Raw genomic sequence first — 15460 nt, forward strand, 5'->3', positions numbered from 1 at the left:
TTATCAGCTAGAATGTTCCCTTTTTTTCTTTCCCGAGTAGACGAGTAGACTGACAGCCTTGAAACAATGGGACTCTAAAGGGACAGCTCCCAAGGGAAAGGGGTGAGCAGTAAAAAGTGACAGAAAGATAGGAGCCCCAGGCCAAGGTTGAAGATGGAGACTGACTCCATGCCAAGGCCAGTGCTCCATCCCTATTCCTTGTCCTAATCCTTTTCCTCTCTGCCAGCTTCCTTAGTCTGTGTGGATGACTTAAAGATAATTTTTGCCAGAGGCTGCTCTTGCTGTTACAGGTGTGTAGAAAGAAGATGATAAAGAGGAGAGGGATCAAGAGAGAAGGAACTACCACTTCTTTCCCTTCAGGGAATCATCTGAATATAGGCAGACCCTTTGCCTTGATTTTTGAAGTTCTTTAGAAGGAAGCTCCATCTGTGGAAATTGTGATCCTTTGTCCCACAATCTGAATCACCCAAATCAGTACCCCTTCTCTTTGGGTATGAAAGGAAGAGAAGATTGTTTTCCTTTTGAGGTTAACACAAATAATGTGGGTGGCAAATATTTTTCTTCATTTCCAAGGGAACTTTAGCCTTTCACAAATTCTGAAACAAAATTAAGTTTCCTGAATGGAATGTATCAGAAGTTTGTTTTATCGTGCAATACATTTTGTTTTTCCTTCTTCATCCTTGACTTAGAAATTTTAGCACATACTTAGGTACTCTGGTCATTTGGAGGAGGGCTTCCTCATCTATTTAGGTGAATTGTCTCAATCTCATTTGTTATCATCCTTCTGTAGCTTAAAACAGAGATAGTACGTTATCGGGTAAAAACAAGTCATCAGCGTTGGTCAGTATTGAGGTTTGTTCAGTGTTGACTGTTGAAGTTGCTTCCGGTGACCACCAGAAGAGTCTGCAGCAAAGCCTCTTTTGGTGTATTTGTTACCTGTTTGGTCAGCAATAGGTATGCACTGTGTCCTGTCAATGAAGTTGGAATATGAAGTTCTCAACTGTACCCTTTGCAAACACTAATGCTTCTGTTATTTTGTCTTTTCTCCTAGAAGTATCGATACCAAGATGAGGATGCCCCACATGATCATTCCTTACCTCGACTAACCCATGAAGTAAGAGGGCCTGAGCTGGTGCATGTGTCAGAAAAGAACCTGTCTCAAATAGAAAATGTCCATGGATACGTCTTGCAGTCTCACATCTCTCCTCTGAAGGTCAGTTAGATTGTTCTCAGAGCTGGCGGCAGTGGTTGGTCTGGAATGCTAAGGGAGATGTTTGTTGACCCGATGGAATGAGTCTCTCTTAAAACACTACAGTGGCCCATGGTTGCCAAAGGGTTTTTTTGTGGTTTGGAGGCTTACCTGGAATTCCTGATGCAGGGAAGTTGTTCTTGCAGTTGTTTGAATGTCTGGGGACTCTTTTTAGTTGCTAAGAATGGGCTATGAAAAGAGCAAGGGACAAAAATTGAAAGGGAAAATAAGTTAACTACATGTTTAGAAAACCCAGGAGTACATCAAGATTTTGTTCAAATGCTACTTCTCCATCTCTATTCCTGGTCCCAGATAAAACAAAGGAAGTAAGTATAACATGTTAACACCTAATGATCACCCTACCATGTAGACTAATCAAAAAACTGTGTGAGTTGGCTCATCAACACCTCAATTTTATACTGTATTTCTTTCTATTTGGTGTCAGGCTTTTCCAACACTTTCTACCTTTTTCCGTTGATTTTTAAACAATTTCTAGATAAACGATATTTTTCACAAAAAAAGGACAATTAGAGGATTTTCTGTGCTCTTTGGTTGCAAATTACTCTTTTTCTTTGTTGATGCTATGGAATTTTGTGCTTTGGATAAAAACTCATAAATGTTGATTAGAGTTAAAAAAAGAAAAGTGGAACTAGAGTCAGTGATATAACAGAAGTGAATACAGATGAAAAACAGAACAAGACAAAACAAACAAAAAATAACCCTACTAAAATAACTCTTTATTGCTAAAGAAAATTCATTGTTTATTTTGTTAGCCAGAATATTCACTTCATCACCACTTCCATATAGCTGTATCACAACAAAAAATAAAACCATAAAGATGGCCCCAATGCCTACTGGAATCTTATTATACCTTCTAAGACATCAAAGAAGGGCTAAATTATATTCTAATATAGTTCTGAAATTTGGCATATTTTAAATATTTTAAATACCTCAAAATGTGTTATCAAATAAACTAGCTCCATTTACGACCAATTAATTAAACTATTAGGTTGATTGTCAAATTCCAGTAAATATGTTATAATATGTAAAAATACATATGTTATAATATGTAAAAATATGCAAACATTGTACAACTGGAATTCATTGTTCAGCTCTTCCCAGAGTCTTTTTAGAAATTATTGAATGACTGATGGAAATGGGTATGTTTAGACTTGGAGGAGAAGGGATTTCCCTTCTTACACCTCAAGAGCTGTCATGCCTTCACCCAGAGGGCAGAAGCAGAGCCACTGTTCATAACTAACAGGGATGTATATTTGGGATCATTGTAAGACCACAGCTCCTGTCAGTTAGAGCTATCCCAAACAGGTGTAGACTATTTCAGAAAGCAGCGGTTCCCTGTCCCTAGAAATCTTCCAGGCCTGGCTGACAACCTGGCAGTGGTATTGTGGAAGGAACTCCTTTAGCAGTGGGGTGCACAGCATTGTCTCTAAGGTCTGGTCTCACTCTAGGAATCAATGATTCTAGTCTGGGGTCAGATGAATACCTTCTTTCTTTAAACAAATGCTCATGTTTTCAAACAAATGCTTGTCCTGATTCTGTGCGCTGACCAGTAGAAATTGAGAAGGGACAAGGGTGGGATCCTGGATTTCATTAAGAGTATCTAAATCTAGGCTTTTTTTTCTTTTTCTTTCTTTCTTTTTCTTTCTTTCTTTCTTCTTCTTTCTTTCTTTCTTTCTTTCTTTCTTTCTTTCTTTCTTTCTTCTTCCTTCTTTCTTTCTAGAAATCTTTNGAGTATCTAAATCTAGGCTTTTTTTTCTTTTTCTTTCTTTCTTTTTCTTTCTTTCTTTCTTTTTCTTTCTTTCTTTCTTTCTTTCTTTCTTTCTTTCTTTCTTTCTTTCTTCTTCCTTCTTTCTTTCTAGAAATCTTTGTAAGAACCTTCATAGAAACTGCCTTCTTTTCTTCCTACGTGTCTTTCTCCCTTTCCTAGCACATTTTAATTAGCTCTAGAGCATAGCTCCCAAAGGCTGCAAGCTGAGCAGTTTAATCAAGGCTAGTGTAAAGCTAGCCTGGTTATAGTAAAAAAAAACAAAACAAACAAACAAAAAACCAAAAAAACCCCAAACAAATAAAATAAACAAAACAATAAAAGTTTAATAAGATCTTCATTTTTTATGTTAAGTCTTAAGCACATACATGATATTATAGTTGTCAAAATATCTACAATTTAGGCAATTACACCATGTGTTGTGCTACTTACTGCCTCATTTGGATAATGTCTATTAGAGTTAAAGGAAAAGTTTGCTTTTTCTGAAGATCAGATCTCAAATATAAAGGAATCTTTCCCATTTCCCTTTATCCCTTGTCTTCCAGGAATCTCAGAATTAACTATCTTTCAGTTTTGGTGGTTTTCCTTAGCTTAGGCTTTCTGTTTGTGTTTCTCCCTTCTGTCTTATTTCTTATTCTCTTTTTGTAAAAATGATTTATTGGTTTTTATGGTTTTACTGTAGTGACATCTTCTACTGAAGACACCCCATATTAGTTTAAAAGTGGTCATCTATGAATAATAAACACCTGATAGGAAACATCAGGGTAGGAATATGTTTCCCATCCTTTTTGGAATCACCAATGTATGGTGTGACCCCCAAGGTATTGTGAAGAGAAGGGAAAAGTAAGTTCATCCGGGCCTTCTGCAGGACTTTTCCCCCATGACACTTTACAGGTGTTGTTTTTGATGAACAAGATATGCTTTTAGCTTGTCTTAATGAACAAACTGTATACCTTTCTTATGTCAACAATAGTGATAGGGATAAACAGGCACAGTTTTTCCAGAAAGACACACACACACACACACACACACACACTGCTGTGTAGAATTTGTCAGTTTCATGGTGTAAATATTCTCATCATGGCTGAGTTCAGGCTACCAACCTGAAGCCACTGACTGCATTCAGGAAAAAAGAAGCAAATGAGGCTTCACAAGCCAGTGTGAGCTGGCCCAGCACGGGCAGGCTCAAGCACATACATTTTTGTAGTAATAGGACACATTTTCTAATCAAGTTGTTAAGGGATTATTATATTATCACAGTTCAAGTGTTTGGAAAACCTGCCATGATTAAAACCTAATATGTTATTTTCTCATAAAGGAAGACTATTAGAGTCAGAGAAATGCTAAGAAGGCACAAATTCTCAATTAGACCTGACATATTTTCAACTTCTTTGCTCCTTTGATCTGTCTCGTACTCTTGGGTCAAGCACTACAAGAAGGAAGAGTGAGGAGGGAAAACCCACAATCAGATAATGCTCCTGAATCTTACTTGGGAATCAGTGCAGCTCTCTAGTATTAGAATCATTAGCTGAGCAATCTTACCGTTGCAAGTTTGACAATCGTTTCTTCCATCACTGCTTATCACTGGAAGCCTCCGTTCTAAGATTCATCTGCCTTTGGTTCACACACGCTGCCTGGCTGATAAATAGGCTTGCTTAGCCTGTTTTCATTAGATGCCTTGGCCATTGTGAAGTATAGGGTTGGAAAGAGAAATGCAATTTTTCCATGAATTCAACATAATTTGTTTTCTTTGCCTCAAGATGGGGATGCTTTCTCTTCAGATGCTACCTAGAATCTTCCACAAAAGAAACTAGCTTATAATAAAGCACAAGAATTTTCTTTTCAATTTAAGTCAATTCTATAATATTCATTGGCCTTCTATTATGTATATCACAATAGGTGATGGGGAAACCAAGGGCAGTAAAACATGATTTTAAATATACTTATCACTTTGTTAAAAGACCTGAGTTCTAATTATTCATTAGTTATGTTCTACAACAGGAACTCACATTCTGGAAGCTTAGGTACTGTGAGACCCCAGACATCTAGCAAAGTATTCTTTATAGAGTATCTGTTGAGAGTGAGAGAAAGAGAGAAAAACAGCAGGAAAGGGAAGGAGGGAAGAAGAGAGGCAGGCTTATTTTTAAGAACCTGGACTTTAGAATACGGCCTTATCCTTAAAAGCAATTATTAAGCAGATATATAAGGGGATGGGTAAGAAATTTAGTTTTCCAAGTGAGAGCCAACAAGAGTGATGATAGATGGGAACTTTAAAAGGAAGTAGAAGGAAAATAAGTCCTATCTTTAGTTCTATCTTTAAAATACCTCAATTCACCCAGTGGTAAACTCCTGCTCCTCCCTGTTCCTGTGACAAAAAACAAAACGAAACAAATAAAAAAAAAAACCCTAGTATTTGGGAGCTAGTTTCCTTTTGAAAAACCTTTGACATTTTAAGAATGTTTATCTTGGTAGGAGAGACACACTTTGTCTTGAGCAATCGAAGAATTTTCTTCATTGAGATATACTCCTCACAATAGCTGCATCCGTCATTGAAGATCCCAAGTAAGTCCAGCCAACCACAACCATCATATATCTTCTTCCATGGACCTGGAAAGATCTATCTGTATAATTTTTATTTGGTTATTTATTCTTTTAAAATGTTCATACTATATATGCTTAATTTTATAAACTATCTTACCATTTTCAGAAATAAGCAGTGTAAAAGTTACATGTTCAACCACAAATTAATAAATGAAGAAATTTCATTGCTATTTCATGTTAACAAGACATTTGTTAGACCAGAAATCCAGCTGGTTGTTCTAATTCTACTTTTTTCACAAAGATTGGCTTTTTTTTTTAAAGATTTTATTTATTTATTCAACAGAGATAGAGACAGCCAGCGAGAGAGGGAACAGAAGCAGGGGGATGGGAGAGGAAGAAGCAGGCTCATAGCGGAAGAGCCTGATGTGGGGCTCGATCCCATAACGCCAGGATCACGCCCTGAGCCGAAGGCAGACGCTTAACCGCTGTGCCACCCAGGCGCCCCGAAAGATTGGCTTTTTAAAATAAATTTACTATCAATATTACCGCCATTGTATGAAGACCCTCATAATCAAGTTTTGTGTTGGTTTTGTTCATTATTATGTCCTTAGTCCTTCAAAAAATACTTGTTGGATTAATTATTTGTAAGTGGAAATATGAACATTCATAAATAATCACCTTCTGTGAGATTGGTAACACTAATATCAAAACAAGCAAGAAATCAAGGTACAGACTTCTTGTTTTCCCCTTTCTGTTGTCCTCTTTTCCATAACCTACTCATCATTGGTACAGAATTTCGTCAACTTTAAACCTGATATTTCCTCCTGTATTACATATCTGAAATGCGTCCTAAAATAAATGGCATCTCGCAACTAAAATTGGCACCATCTCCTAGAGTACATAAAAAATGATGTGTCTTACAGTTAAAACCATCTTAGATTCAATGACTATTTACAAGGAAGATTAAAGCTGTTTTTCATATATTGCTGTGAACCTCTTTAATCAGATAAATGTGATTTTCTGCCAGAATAAACAGTTTTAGAAGCTTTACTTAAAAGTCAGAATATGAGAGGTTAGGATATCCTTCTATACCCTTGGACAACCGTGCATTTGTTTTGTGTGTGTGTGTGTATATATATATATATATATATATGAAAATAGTGGAGAAACTGTAGACAGTGCAAGTTTGGGGAGATGGAGATTATAGGAGATATTGCTTATGAATGAGGAGGCTGGTGTATAGAACCATAGGCAAGAAAGATAACAGTGTACTTTGTTCCACTGTTTCCTTACCAGAGTTGCCAGAGCCTGCTTATAGGAAGTATATTTTAACCAACAGTATAATAAGTCCTCTTCCTCCATGAAGTCCTCCCTCCTTGCCTGACTTGCCCTGGTCTTGACATTCTATAGCAAATGTAGTTTGCATAGTTAGCTTTTTAAAAATATTTATTGTTTTATTAGTCTAAATAATTTTTGCATAACTATATATTGTCCTTTCCTCTGGACATTACATTTGTCTTGCTCTTAATAAATGTGCAAGTTCCTGTAACCAGACCATATCTTATTCTCATTTTGTTTTATTTTTCATTTTTCTCCCTTATTGGCATCTATAATGAAATTAGACCAGTATTTCCCAAATAGCTTCGGTGGATTTTTGTCACCATTATAAGGAAAATAAAGGCATGAATGATGAAAGCATTTGGGAATTTAAATCCACTAACTTTTTAAAGTATTTCTACAAGTTTTTAATATGGTAATATGCAATATAAGCCTCTAAGGTGGGGATATGTTATTACACAGTATTTCCCAAACATATCTGGTCATGGAACCCTTTCTTCCAAATAAAATAATTTTTTAGTTGGACAGTTACACTTTTGAAAATACTATAGCAGAGACATAGATCAAGACCAATGCAACCAATAGGAAATATAAAAATTCATTATAGCCCTTAAATCAAACTCAATCAAATTCAAATACCAGTTCCTCTACTTACTAGCTATTTTGAGCTTCCTCAAGTTACTTAACCTTCTTTAGGATCAGTTTTTATATTTATAAAGTAATGACATCCACTTGAATCCCTCTGTGACATTTAAGTGAGAGAAATCTACACAAAGATCTTAGCTCAGAGCTTGACACATGAGAAATACATAAAAAATGATAGCTATCCTTATTGCTAGTGATGTACTACTATCATTCCAATATTCTAAACTAGAAACTTTGGAATTACTTTTGGAATTTTTTTTCATCTTAATCCCTTCTTTGTTTTCAAATATCTTAGGGTTCTTACCTTCCTCTTTGAGGGCTACTATCCCAGTTCATGTTTTCATTACTTCCAGACAGAAAGTGTTATGGTTATTGTAAAATATCATGGGCTTTGGAGCCAAAAATATGTGTTTGAATTCTGATTCTGCACTTTCTGGCTGGATAAACTTGGGGAAAATCATCTGGCATTTCTGAGATGCAGTTAAGTTTAATATGAACAAATCTCTTACACATTTCAGTTGATTGATTCATTTATTCATTCATTGGCACAATATAATCTCTTCGACCTCCTACTGTATGCTGGGCTTTATGTTATTCCCTGAGGATACAAAGAACATGCCTTCAAGTTGCTTACATGCTGTACTTAGATTAACAAATTTGGAGATGCATACATAAAATATGTCATATTATGTGCAGTAAAGAAAGGATTGAACAACAGGCAATTCCCAAGACCTAGATAAGTGGTTTAATTTTCTCTGAGTTTGGAGTGCTAGAGATGGATGTGGTCAGATAAAGCATTATAGAGGAGGTCATTGTTTACTTGAAGGAAATAGGACCTATAGTAAGAGAAAGGTCATGGTTGTCCTAGATTACAGCAATTTTGTAGCAATATGGAAGAATTCTAGAAATTACAAATAGTTGAGAAGGGGAGAGAGAGAGGGAGAATGAAAGGATGAAGGAAGAAGTACCAGGCCCAAATCATGCCATAAAGCAAAAGAGATGAGTAGGAACAGGTAATGAAGGATCTTATGTGAGATTGGACTTTGCCTTGTAGGAATGAGGAGTGACTACACAGTTTAAAAGAGGGAGACCTGGTCAGATTTGCAAATTAGAGCATTACTCATGTCATGTAGCAGAGTAGAAGAAAAACAAGAGAACAGTGATATCACAGTCAAGTGCATCAGGTAAAACACCATAGGTAGACAATTAAAGCAAAGGCATTGGAGATGGAATGAGGGATAGACTAGAAAGCTTATTTAAGAAGAAACATCATCTGGACCTTGAGACCTAATAAGTATAGAAAGTAGAGGAGAGAGAGAAATAGAGGCTAATTCATATTTTTTTTTCAATTTGATCAATTTCATGGAGGCGGTATCATGAAATGAAATCAAGAATTCCGAAGGAAGGGGTTCCTGGGTGGCTCAGTCGGTTAAGCATCTGCCTTCAGCTCAGGTCATGATATCAGGATCCTGGGATCGAGACGCACATCGCACATCGCACATCAGGCTCTCTGCTCAGTGGGAAGTCTGCTTCTCCCACTGCCCTCTGCCTACCACTCTGCCTACTTCTGCTCTCTCTCTCGCTCCAGCAAATAAGTAAATAAAATCTTTAAAAAAATGCCAAAGGAAGAGCAGATTTTAGGGTGGGGTGAAAAGATTATGAGTTGAGTGTTAGTAATGGAGTTTGAGGTATTTTTGTTGTATGCAGGTTGTGAAAGATTTCATATGCAGTTTGAAACAGAGGTCTGGGAATTGATAGCATGCTGATCTAGAAAGGGAGCCTTGGAGCCTTCAGTGTAGTTGAAACAGTATGGCCGGGGTTGCCCAGGGGAAGAGGGGAGAGAGCTGAAGACTGCAGTACAGGAGACAGTACCACCACACCAGGGTTTTATGGACAGAAAGGCACCTGTTGAGGAGACCATGAAGCAGTGAGTGATTTACCACAATGCATGGTCTGAAGTTTCTTAACTGAGTTATACATTTCTAGTAGAAGAAGATCATATTTTATACATTTAAGAAAATGTAGCTCCCCTGTAGTGCTTAGAATCGTGTTGGCCAAACACTAGGTATCTTTCAAATACTTGTTACTTGTTAACTATTTTAAAAAAGGGAGAGAAGGAAATACGTTATGAAATAAATTTGAATCCAAAGTCATGAGGTCCTGACCATCAACTGGAAAAAATGTGTTTATTTCCTCTTTAGCCACAGTCCTTTTAGTAATATTACTAAGTAGAAAACTAAGCTGATTTTATTATTTTAGAAAATTTATGATTTTAAGAAATGTGAAATTCGCTCATTTCTGTCTATTGCCACTAGATGGTGGGAGTAGCTGAGCTGATGGTTCAGGAAGCATATGGTCATAAGGGAAAAACCTGAGATTTGTGAGGCTATATTGAGAAGCTCTTAGTTACTAAAAACATAAGAAGGTTTTGGCAGGGATTTGCATGCTTGTGAATAATGCATTTTTGTTCCATGCCCAGACCTTGGTGAAAGGAAATGGCTGAGTGAAATATGGTCTTCACAGACATATATACTGAATCCAGACACAAAAGCTTCTGGTTGAAATTCTATGCAAATGAAACATTTCTTCAGTTATCATAAATAGGAAAGGATACTGATAGCTTACCTTAAATAATCATGGGTATTCAAGCCAGAAGTTCAAGAAAGGGAAGAAGAAAATAATAGGCAGAGGACCTACCACATCATCTTACAATTCAAAAATGCTGTCTAGAACTAGCCCACCATGGGTTAATTGGTTTTCACCATGACTTTGGAAAGATTAGTCAGTGGAATGGCATCCAAATCTCCTATTTTGTTCATCTGTATACTAATTATAACAAGAGCAATAATACATTTTCTCTAAGAAATATTAGGTTATATATATTAAAGGCATAATGTTTCAAAAATGAGTACTTGTAATAATCATAAATACGTGTCATTAGTGATTATTTGTGGTTGCAGATATTCCTAAGTTACATACAGAAGTTCTTCTCAAGACTAAGATTTCACTATTGCCAAGGCTTTCTGTAACAGTAAGAAATAATATCCTTAGGAGTGCCTGGGAGGCTCAGTCGGTTAAGCCTCGGACTCTTGATTTTTTCTCAGGCCATGATCTTAGGGTTGTGAAATTGAGCCCTGCTTGGGGCTCCATGCTGGACATGGAACCTGCTTAAGATTCTTTCTCTCCCTCTGCCCCTCCCCACCACTTGCTTTTGCTCTCATTCTCTCTCTTAAAAGAGACACAGAGAGAGAGAGAGAGCAGGAAGAAGAAAGAGAAAGAAAGAAAGAGAAAAAGGAAGGAAGGAAGGAAGGAAGGAAGGAAGGAAGGAAGGAAGGAAATACATAGAGCCCACAGAGGCTACCTTTGCAGGGGCTTAATGAGAGTATTTGCAATTATTTTTTTATTAGCAAAGAAACAGAAATTACTCCACATCTCACACATACATTCATAATAAGTACTAGCATACAGTGGAAAGCAGATGGAGTTTAGAATCAGACCTACTTGCCTACAAATTCCACCTGTCTTGCTTCCTAAGTGTGTTCTTTAACAAATCTATTGCCCTCTTCCCTGCTGTAAATAGTAATATGGAATAGTAATATGCTGTAAGGATTGCTTGAGATAATACATCAATAGTCTTTAGCATAGCACTTGACACCTACTACTTGCTCAGTACATGGAAATTATTATATATTTTAAAATTATATAATTTTATATAATATATATAAATATATAAAATTATATATTTAAAAATAGAAAATGTGTGTGTATGAAAGAGCAAATCTCAATAAAGATGGACTCTTATTATATCATCACACTTGCTACCTCGAGGCAATGGCTTTACACTACAGAATACCTTCATATCAACTAACCAAGGGTGTATTATCCAAAATTGTCTTTTATATGAAAGTGAATGTCACTTTGGTTAGCTCAAATGAAGTGTAGCAAATAAGTTTGAGTGCGTGACCAGGTGTTAGGTGGTTCAAACAAGACTGTACTGAAGCATAAAAAGATATATTTTTTTGGTGACTAGTTATGGAAGATGTTAGAACATTTTTATAATCTTTCAAGGTGGCTACTTGGAGAGAATCATTGACTTAGATATATAATTCCTGGTATGTTTATTTAAAGTTATTACTTAAAAATTTTAAAATTATTTCATAGTTACAAGTTAATTCCTAGTAAACTTTGGGTAATAAAATAGGGATATTTAACAAACTTGTTGAATTCATGCATTATCCAAATTAAAAGTCTGGAGAATGTTATTAACTCATGAAAATGGAACCAGTTTTTATTCTATGTCTAGCAATTTGTTTATAATCATACTTCACTAATTCTAAATATAGATCAAATTCCACTTCTGTAAACTCTAAGGCTTCACTCTGGTACCATTTTGTATGGTATAATTTTGTTGTTGTTGAAATCAAGTTAGACTGGGGTTCTCTTCAACAAGGAGATTTTAGTTGTATCAACAGTCTTTATTTGCTCGTTTATATTTGTTCAACAAAAATACTAGTTTCCTTCAAAGGGAGGGGGTATGAGGTAGCTGCTGAGGTCTAAAATCTAATTTTGAGAATTTTTCTTTCTTTGTATTCATTTCCATTTATCAACCTTTCTACCTAGAACTTATTTTAGGAGAAATAACAGTAGTAAAATGTAGTATTTCTTTAATTCCTATTATATGTTGGCACTATTCGAAATGCTTTGTATGCATTGAGTTATTCCATTCAGCCACCTCATAAGATAGGTTTTTTTTATTATTCCCACTTGTGGACAAAGGAAAATGGGCACAAAGAGTTTAGAAAAAACTTTTCTAAGATCACACAGTTAGTCCTTGATAGCTGTGGGATATGATACAGCTAGCCTGACATCCTACCCTTCACTCTCAGTCATGGTAGTCTATCATTCGTCAGCAAATGAGAAATGCATAGTTTCAAAACAGAAGGAGACAATCAAATCCAGGATTTTCAAGCTTCAATTGACCCATTAGTAGATGTGAAATCAATTTACTTGGTAATTTTAGAATAGAATAACAGAACAGAATAGAATATATGAGAGTACATTACAAGTAGAAAACTTTGCTTCAGTTTAGTGTGGGTACATTTGGGTGTGTACTGGCTTACCATGTAAAATATATTTCTTAGTGTGATCAAGGTCAAGAAAGTCAGGGAGCCACTGATCCGGTCCAACTTTCCCATATTGTAAAAGGAGGTGAGGTGAGGAAGAAAACCTGAGGCCCATAGAAGTTAAACTGTTCCCTGAAAATACATTGGTCAGAAATGTCAAAGCCTGAACTTGAGCACTTTGCAGTACTAATTACTCCTATTCTCTCTGTCCAGCATATGTTGTGGCTGCCATTACCACCAATTAAGTTACTTAAACCAGAGTTTCTCAAACTTGGATATGTATCAGAATCACACAGAAGCCCAGCCCCATCCTACTTCACCATGCCTAGGGTTCTATATTTTTATTACCTCTCCAGGTGAGTTTGTTACACACCTACTTTGAAGAACTGCTCTCTTAAACTCCATGATGCCATGGAATATACTGAGTGATTGCCATGTGTATTACCAGACCTTTGCTAAATACCATAAGAGACAATAAAAGAAGAGATAGAGCCTCTGTCTATGAGGAACTTAAATTCTATTAGGAAAATCAAGATGTGCATTAATCATTTAGGGAACATAAACCATATAAGTGCTTTTTTTAACCTTACTTAATAAGATTATTAAGTACAAGCAGAATTCCAGAAGGCAATTTTTAAATTCCCGTATAGGCATATACAAAGGAAACCTCATAAAGCTTATTTAAGAGAGAATGTTTTATGAGAAAATATGGTAGAGAAAGTTGCATTGATTTTCCCCAACTCACAGAGGAATTGCCAGTGTCAAGTGAGCAGATTTAACTCCAATGCAGCCCTCCTAGGATGTATTCCCCCAGGCCAGCTGACTCACCAAAATCTCAGTGACAGCAGATGATTTGTTCCTTCTTTATTGGCAGAACATTGAGTGTGTTAGAGTTCGTGGCCAATTTGGGGTCACAGGTAAGTTCATTTGCAATGCTTTCAAGAGGCTCTTATTGAAGTTCCTTTACATATAACTCCAATGGAGGGTCACCTTAAGGACCATTAAGTCACAGGGCACACATAGAAGTCATGGGTCACTTACAAAAATCAGCTCAAAATTGTAGTAAATTAAATGTCAGAGCTGGTTCTCTAGAGATTTTTCTGGTTTTATCTCTTCATGTTGTATGTGAAGAAATTTGATAAGTTGTCTTGTTAGCTGTTTATGTTCTCGAAGAACAGTAAGACATTTCTGTTACAGCTTTTAATGATAAACTTTTAATTAATAAAAATAAGAAATTATATATAAAATATATAATATATAATACATATATAAAATAATCTAATCTTAATAAAATTATAAACTTAAATATAACTATTAAAATGTTATAATTATTAAGAATTATTTAAAATTAATTATGAAATCATTAACTTACATATAGCATTTAAAAAAAAAAGCTGTCTTTCTCTTTTATGAACAATTCAAGTAGAGCTGCTGTTGGCCATTCAACATATTTAATATGAATTAGGAAAGGGAACCCCTACTCAAACAGCATAATACCCTGTTATAATTTAGATCTTGTGCTGCATGGACCCAGACAGTGCATTCCCTAAATAGCCAGATGACCTCTATTCAATAGTAAGGTCACAGAATCATAGAAGTAAGCACAGGCATTTGAGATAATATAGTCGAACACTCTTATTCTACACATAAAGAAATGAGGAGTCAGATATGTTATGATATTTGCCAGGGCAGACACTTAGTTAATGCTAAAGCCAAGACAAGAACGTGAGTCCTCACATTCCCAGACCACAGTTTATTTCTCTATTTCATAAGAAAAGTAAAGAGCAGATGTGTTCTACTCAACAGGTCACAGAGGTTTACTTATTCCAATTTCTAGATGTTGCTGGAAATTGTTATCACTAACTTTTTATTTGTTTATGCCAATCTTCAGCCTTCTCAAAGGGCCAAATCAAGGTTGTTGACATTAGACAAAAATCTCTCTCCTCCTAAATCTCTCTAGCTAAATTGTGTGGCAGTTTGATTGAGTAAGAATAACATCTGCTTCATCACTAGTTAACTGTGATATCATGTTGCGTATTTGCATAAACACTGATGAGATAGTTATATTTTAAAAAAAACCAAATTTAACGGATCCATATCTAAAAGACCAATCTACACAGTGCTCTACCAGAGCTGCAGGGCAGTGTGGGCTGGGTGTCAGAAGGTGCCATTTGGGAAATCACTGAACCTCTCTGAGCTCTAATTTCCAAATTTGTATACTGAAGACAATAATAAACGCACTTAGGGAAGTTTTTAAGACTAAAAGGTTGTGGTTTGTCAGCTTGCATTTTACTCTCTGCGCTTAAAACACCCCCATTTGCACCACATTCCTCTGGCTACCTCCACCTTCCCTTCTGATTTCTCTAGTCTCCATTTTCCCTCTTTCATTCTCCTCTCCTCATTCCCTTTTTGGTTTGGCTAATAGGAAGGAAAGAGCAACACATGATAAGAAAAAAGGAGCTCAAGGGGTTCAGCATACAGTCAGTTCACAGAGTTGTCAGTATGTGGAAATCTCACAAAAGTCAATAGAGTTTTTGGCTACACTAATGAAATTGTCATACCAAGAACAAAGAGTTGATAATTGTGTACTGTCCGAAGTGTGGTCTTAGGGTCCAAGAAGCATATTTCAGGGAGAATGGTGATGAATCAGAGTGCTTCCAGAGAGGGGCAAATATGCTGGTGAGAGAATTAAAATTGCACCAGATGGAAAATCAAAGGCATGAGTGATGTTGTCCTTATAGAATAGACTCAGCTCAGGGGAAATGGTAGTCCCTGGTG

General features: G+C 36.2%; 1 protein-coding gene across 10 annotated transcripts in view; it reads left to right on the forward strand.

The window, feature by feature from the left end:
• DLG2 (discs large MAGUK scaffold protein 2) overlaps positions 1-15460 on the forward strand; it is a 1964683-nt gene that overhangs the window by 1004442 nt on the left and 944781 nt on the right. For 9 of the 10 annotated variants that reach the window (XM_034666214.1, XM_034666215.1, XM_034666218.1 and 6 more), the window contains one exon: positions 1052-1213. In XM_034666214.1, coding sequence (XP_034522105.1) covers positions 1052-1213 — 162 coding nt within the window. The remainder of the gene's footprint in view (positions 1-1051; positions 1214-15460) is intronic. The other variant, XM_034666224.1, reaches the window with a different exon arrangement.

This window comes from Ailuropoda melanoleuca, chromosome 8, assembly GCF_002007445.2.
Source record: "Ailuropoda melanoleuca isolate Jingjing chromosome 8, ASM200744v2, whole genome shotgun sequence".
Taxonomy (NCBI): domain Eukaryota; kingdom Metazoa; phylum Chordata; class Mammalia; order Carnivora; family Ursidae; genus Ailuropoda; species Ailuropoda melanoleuca.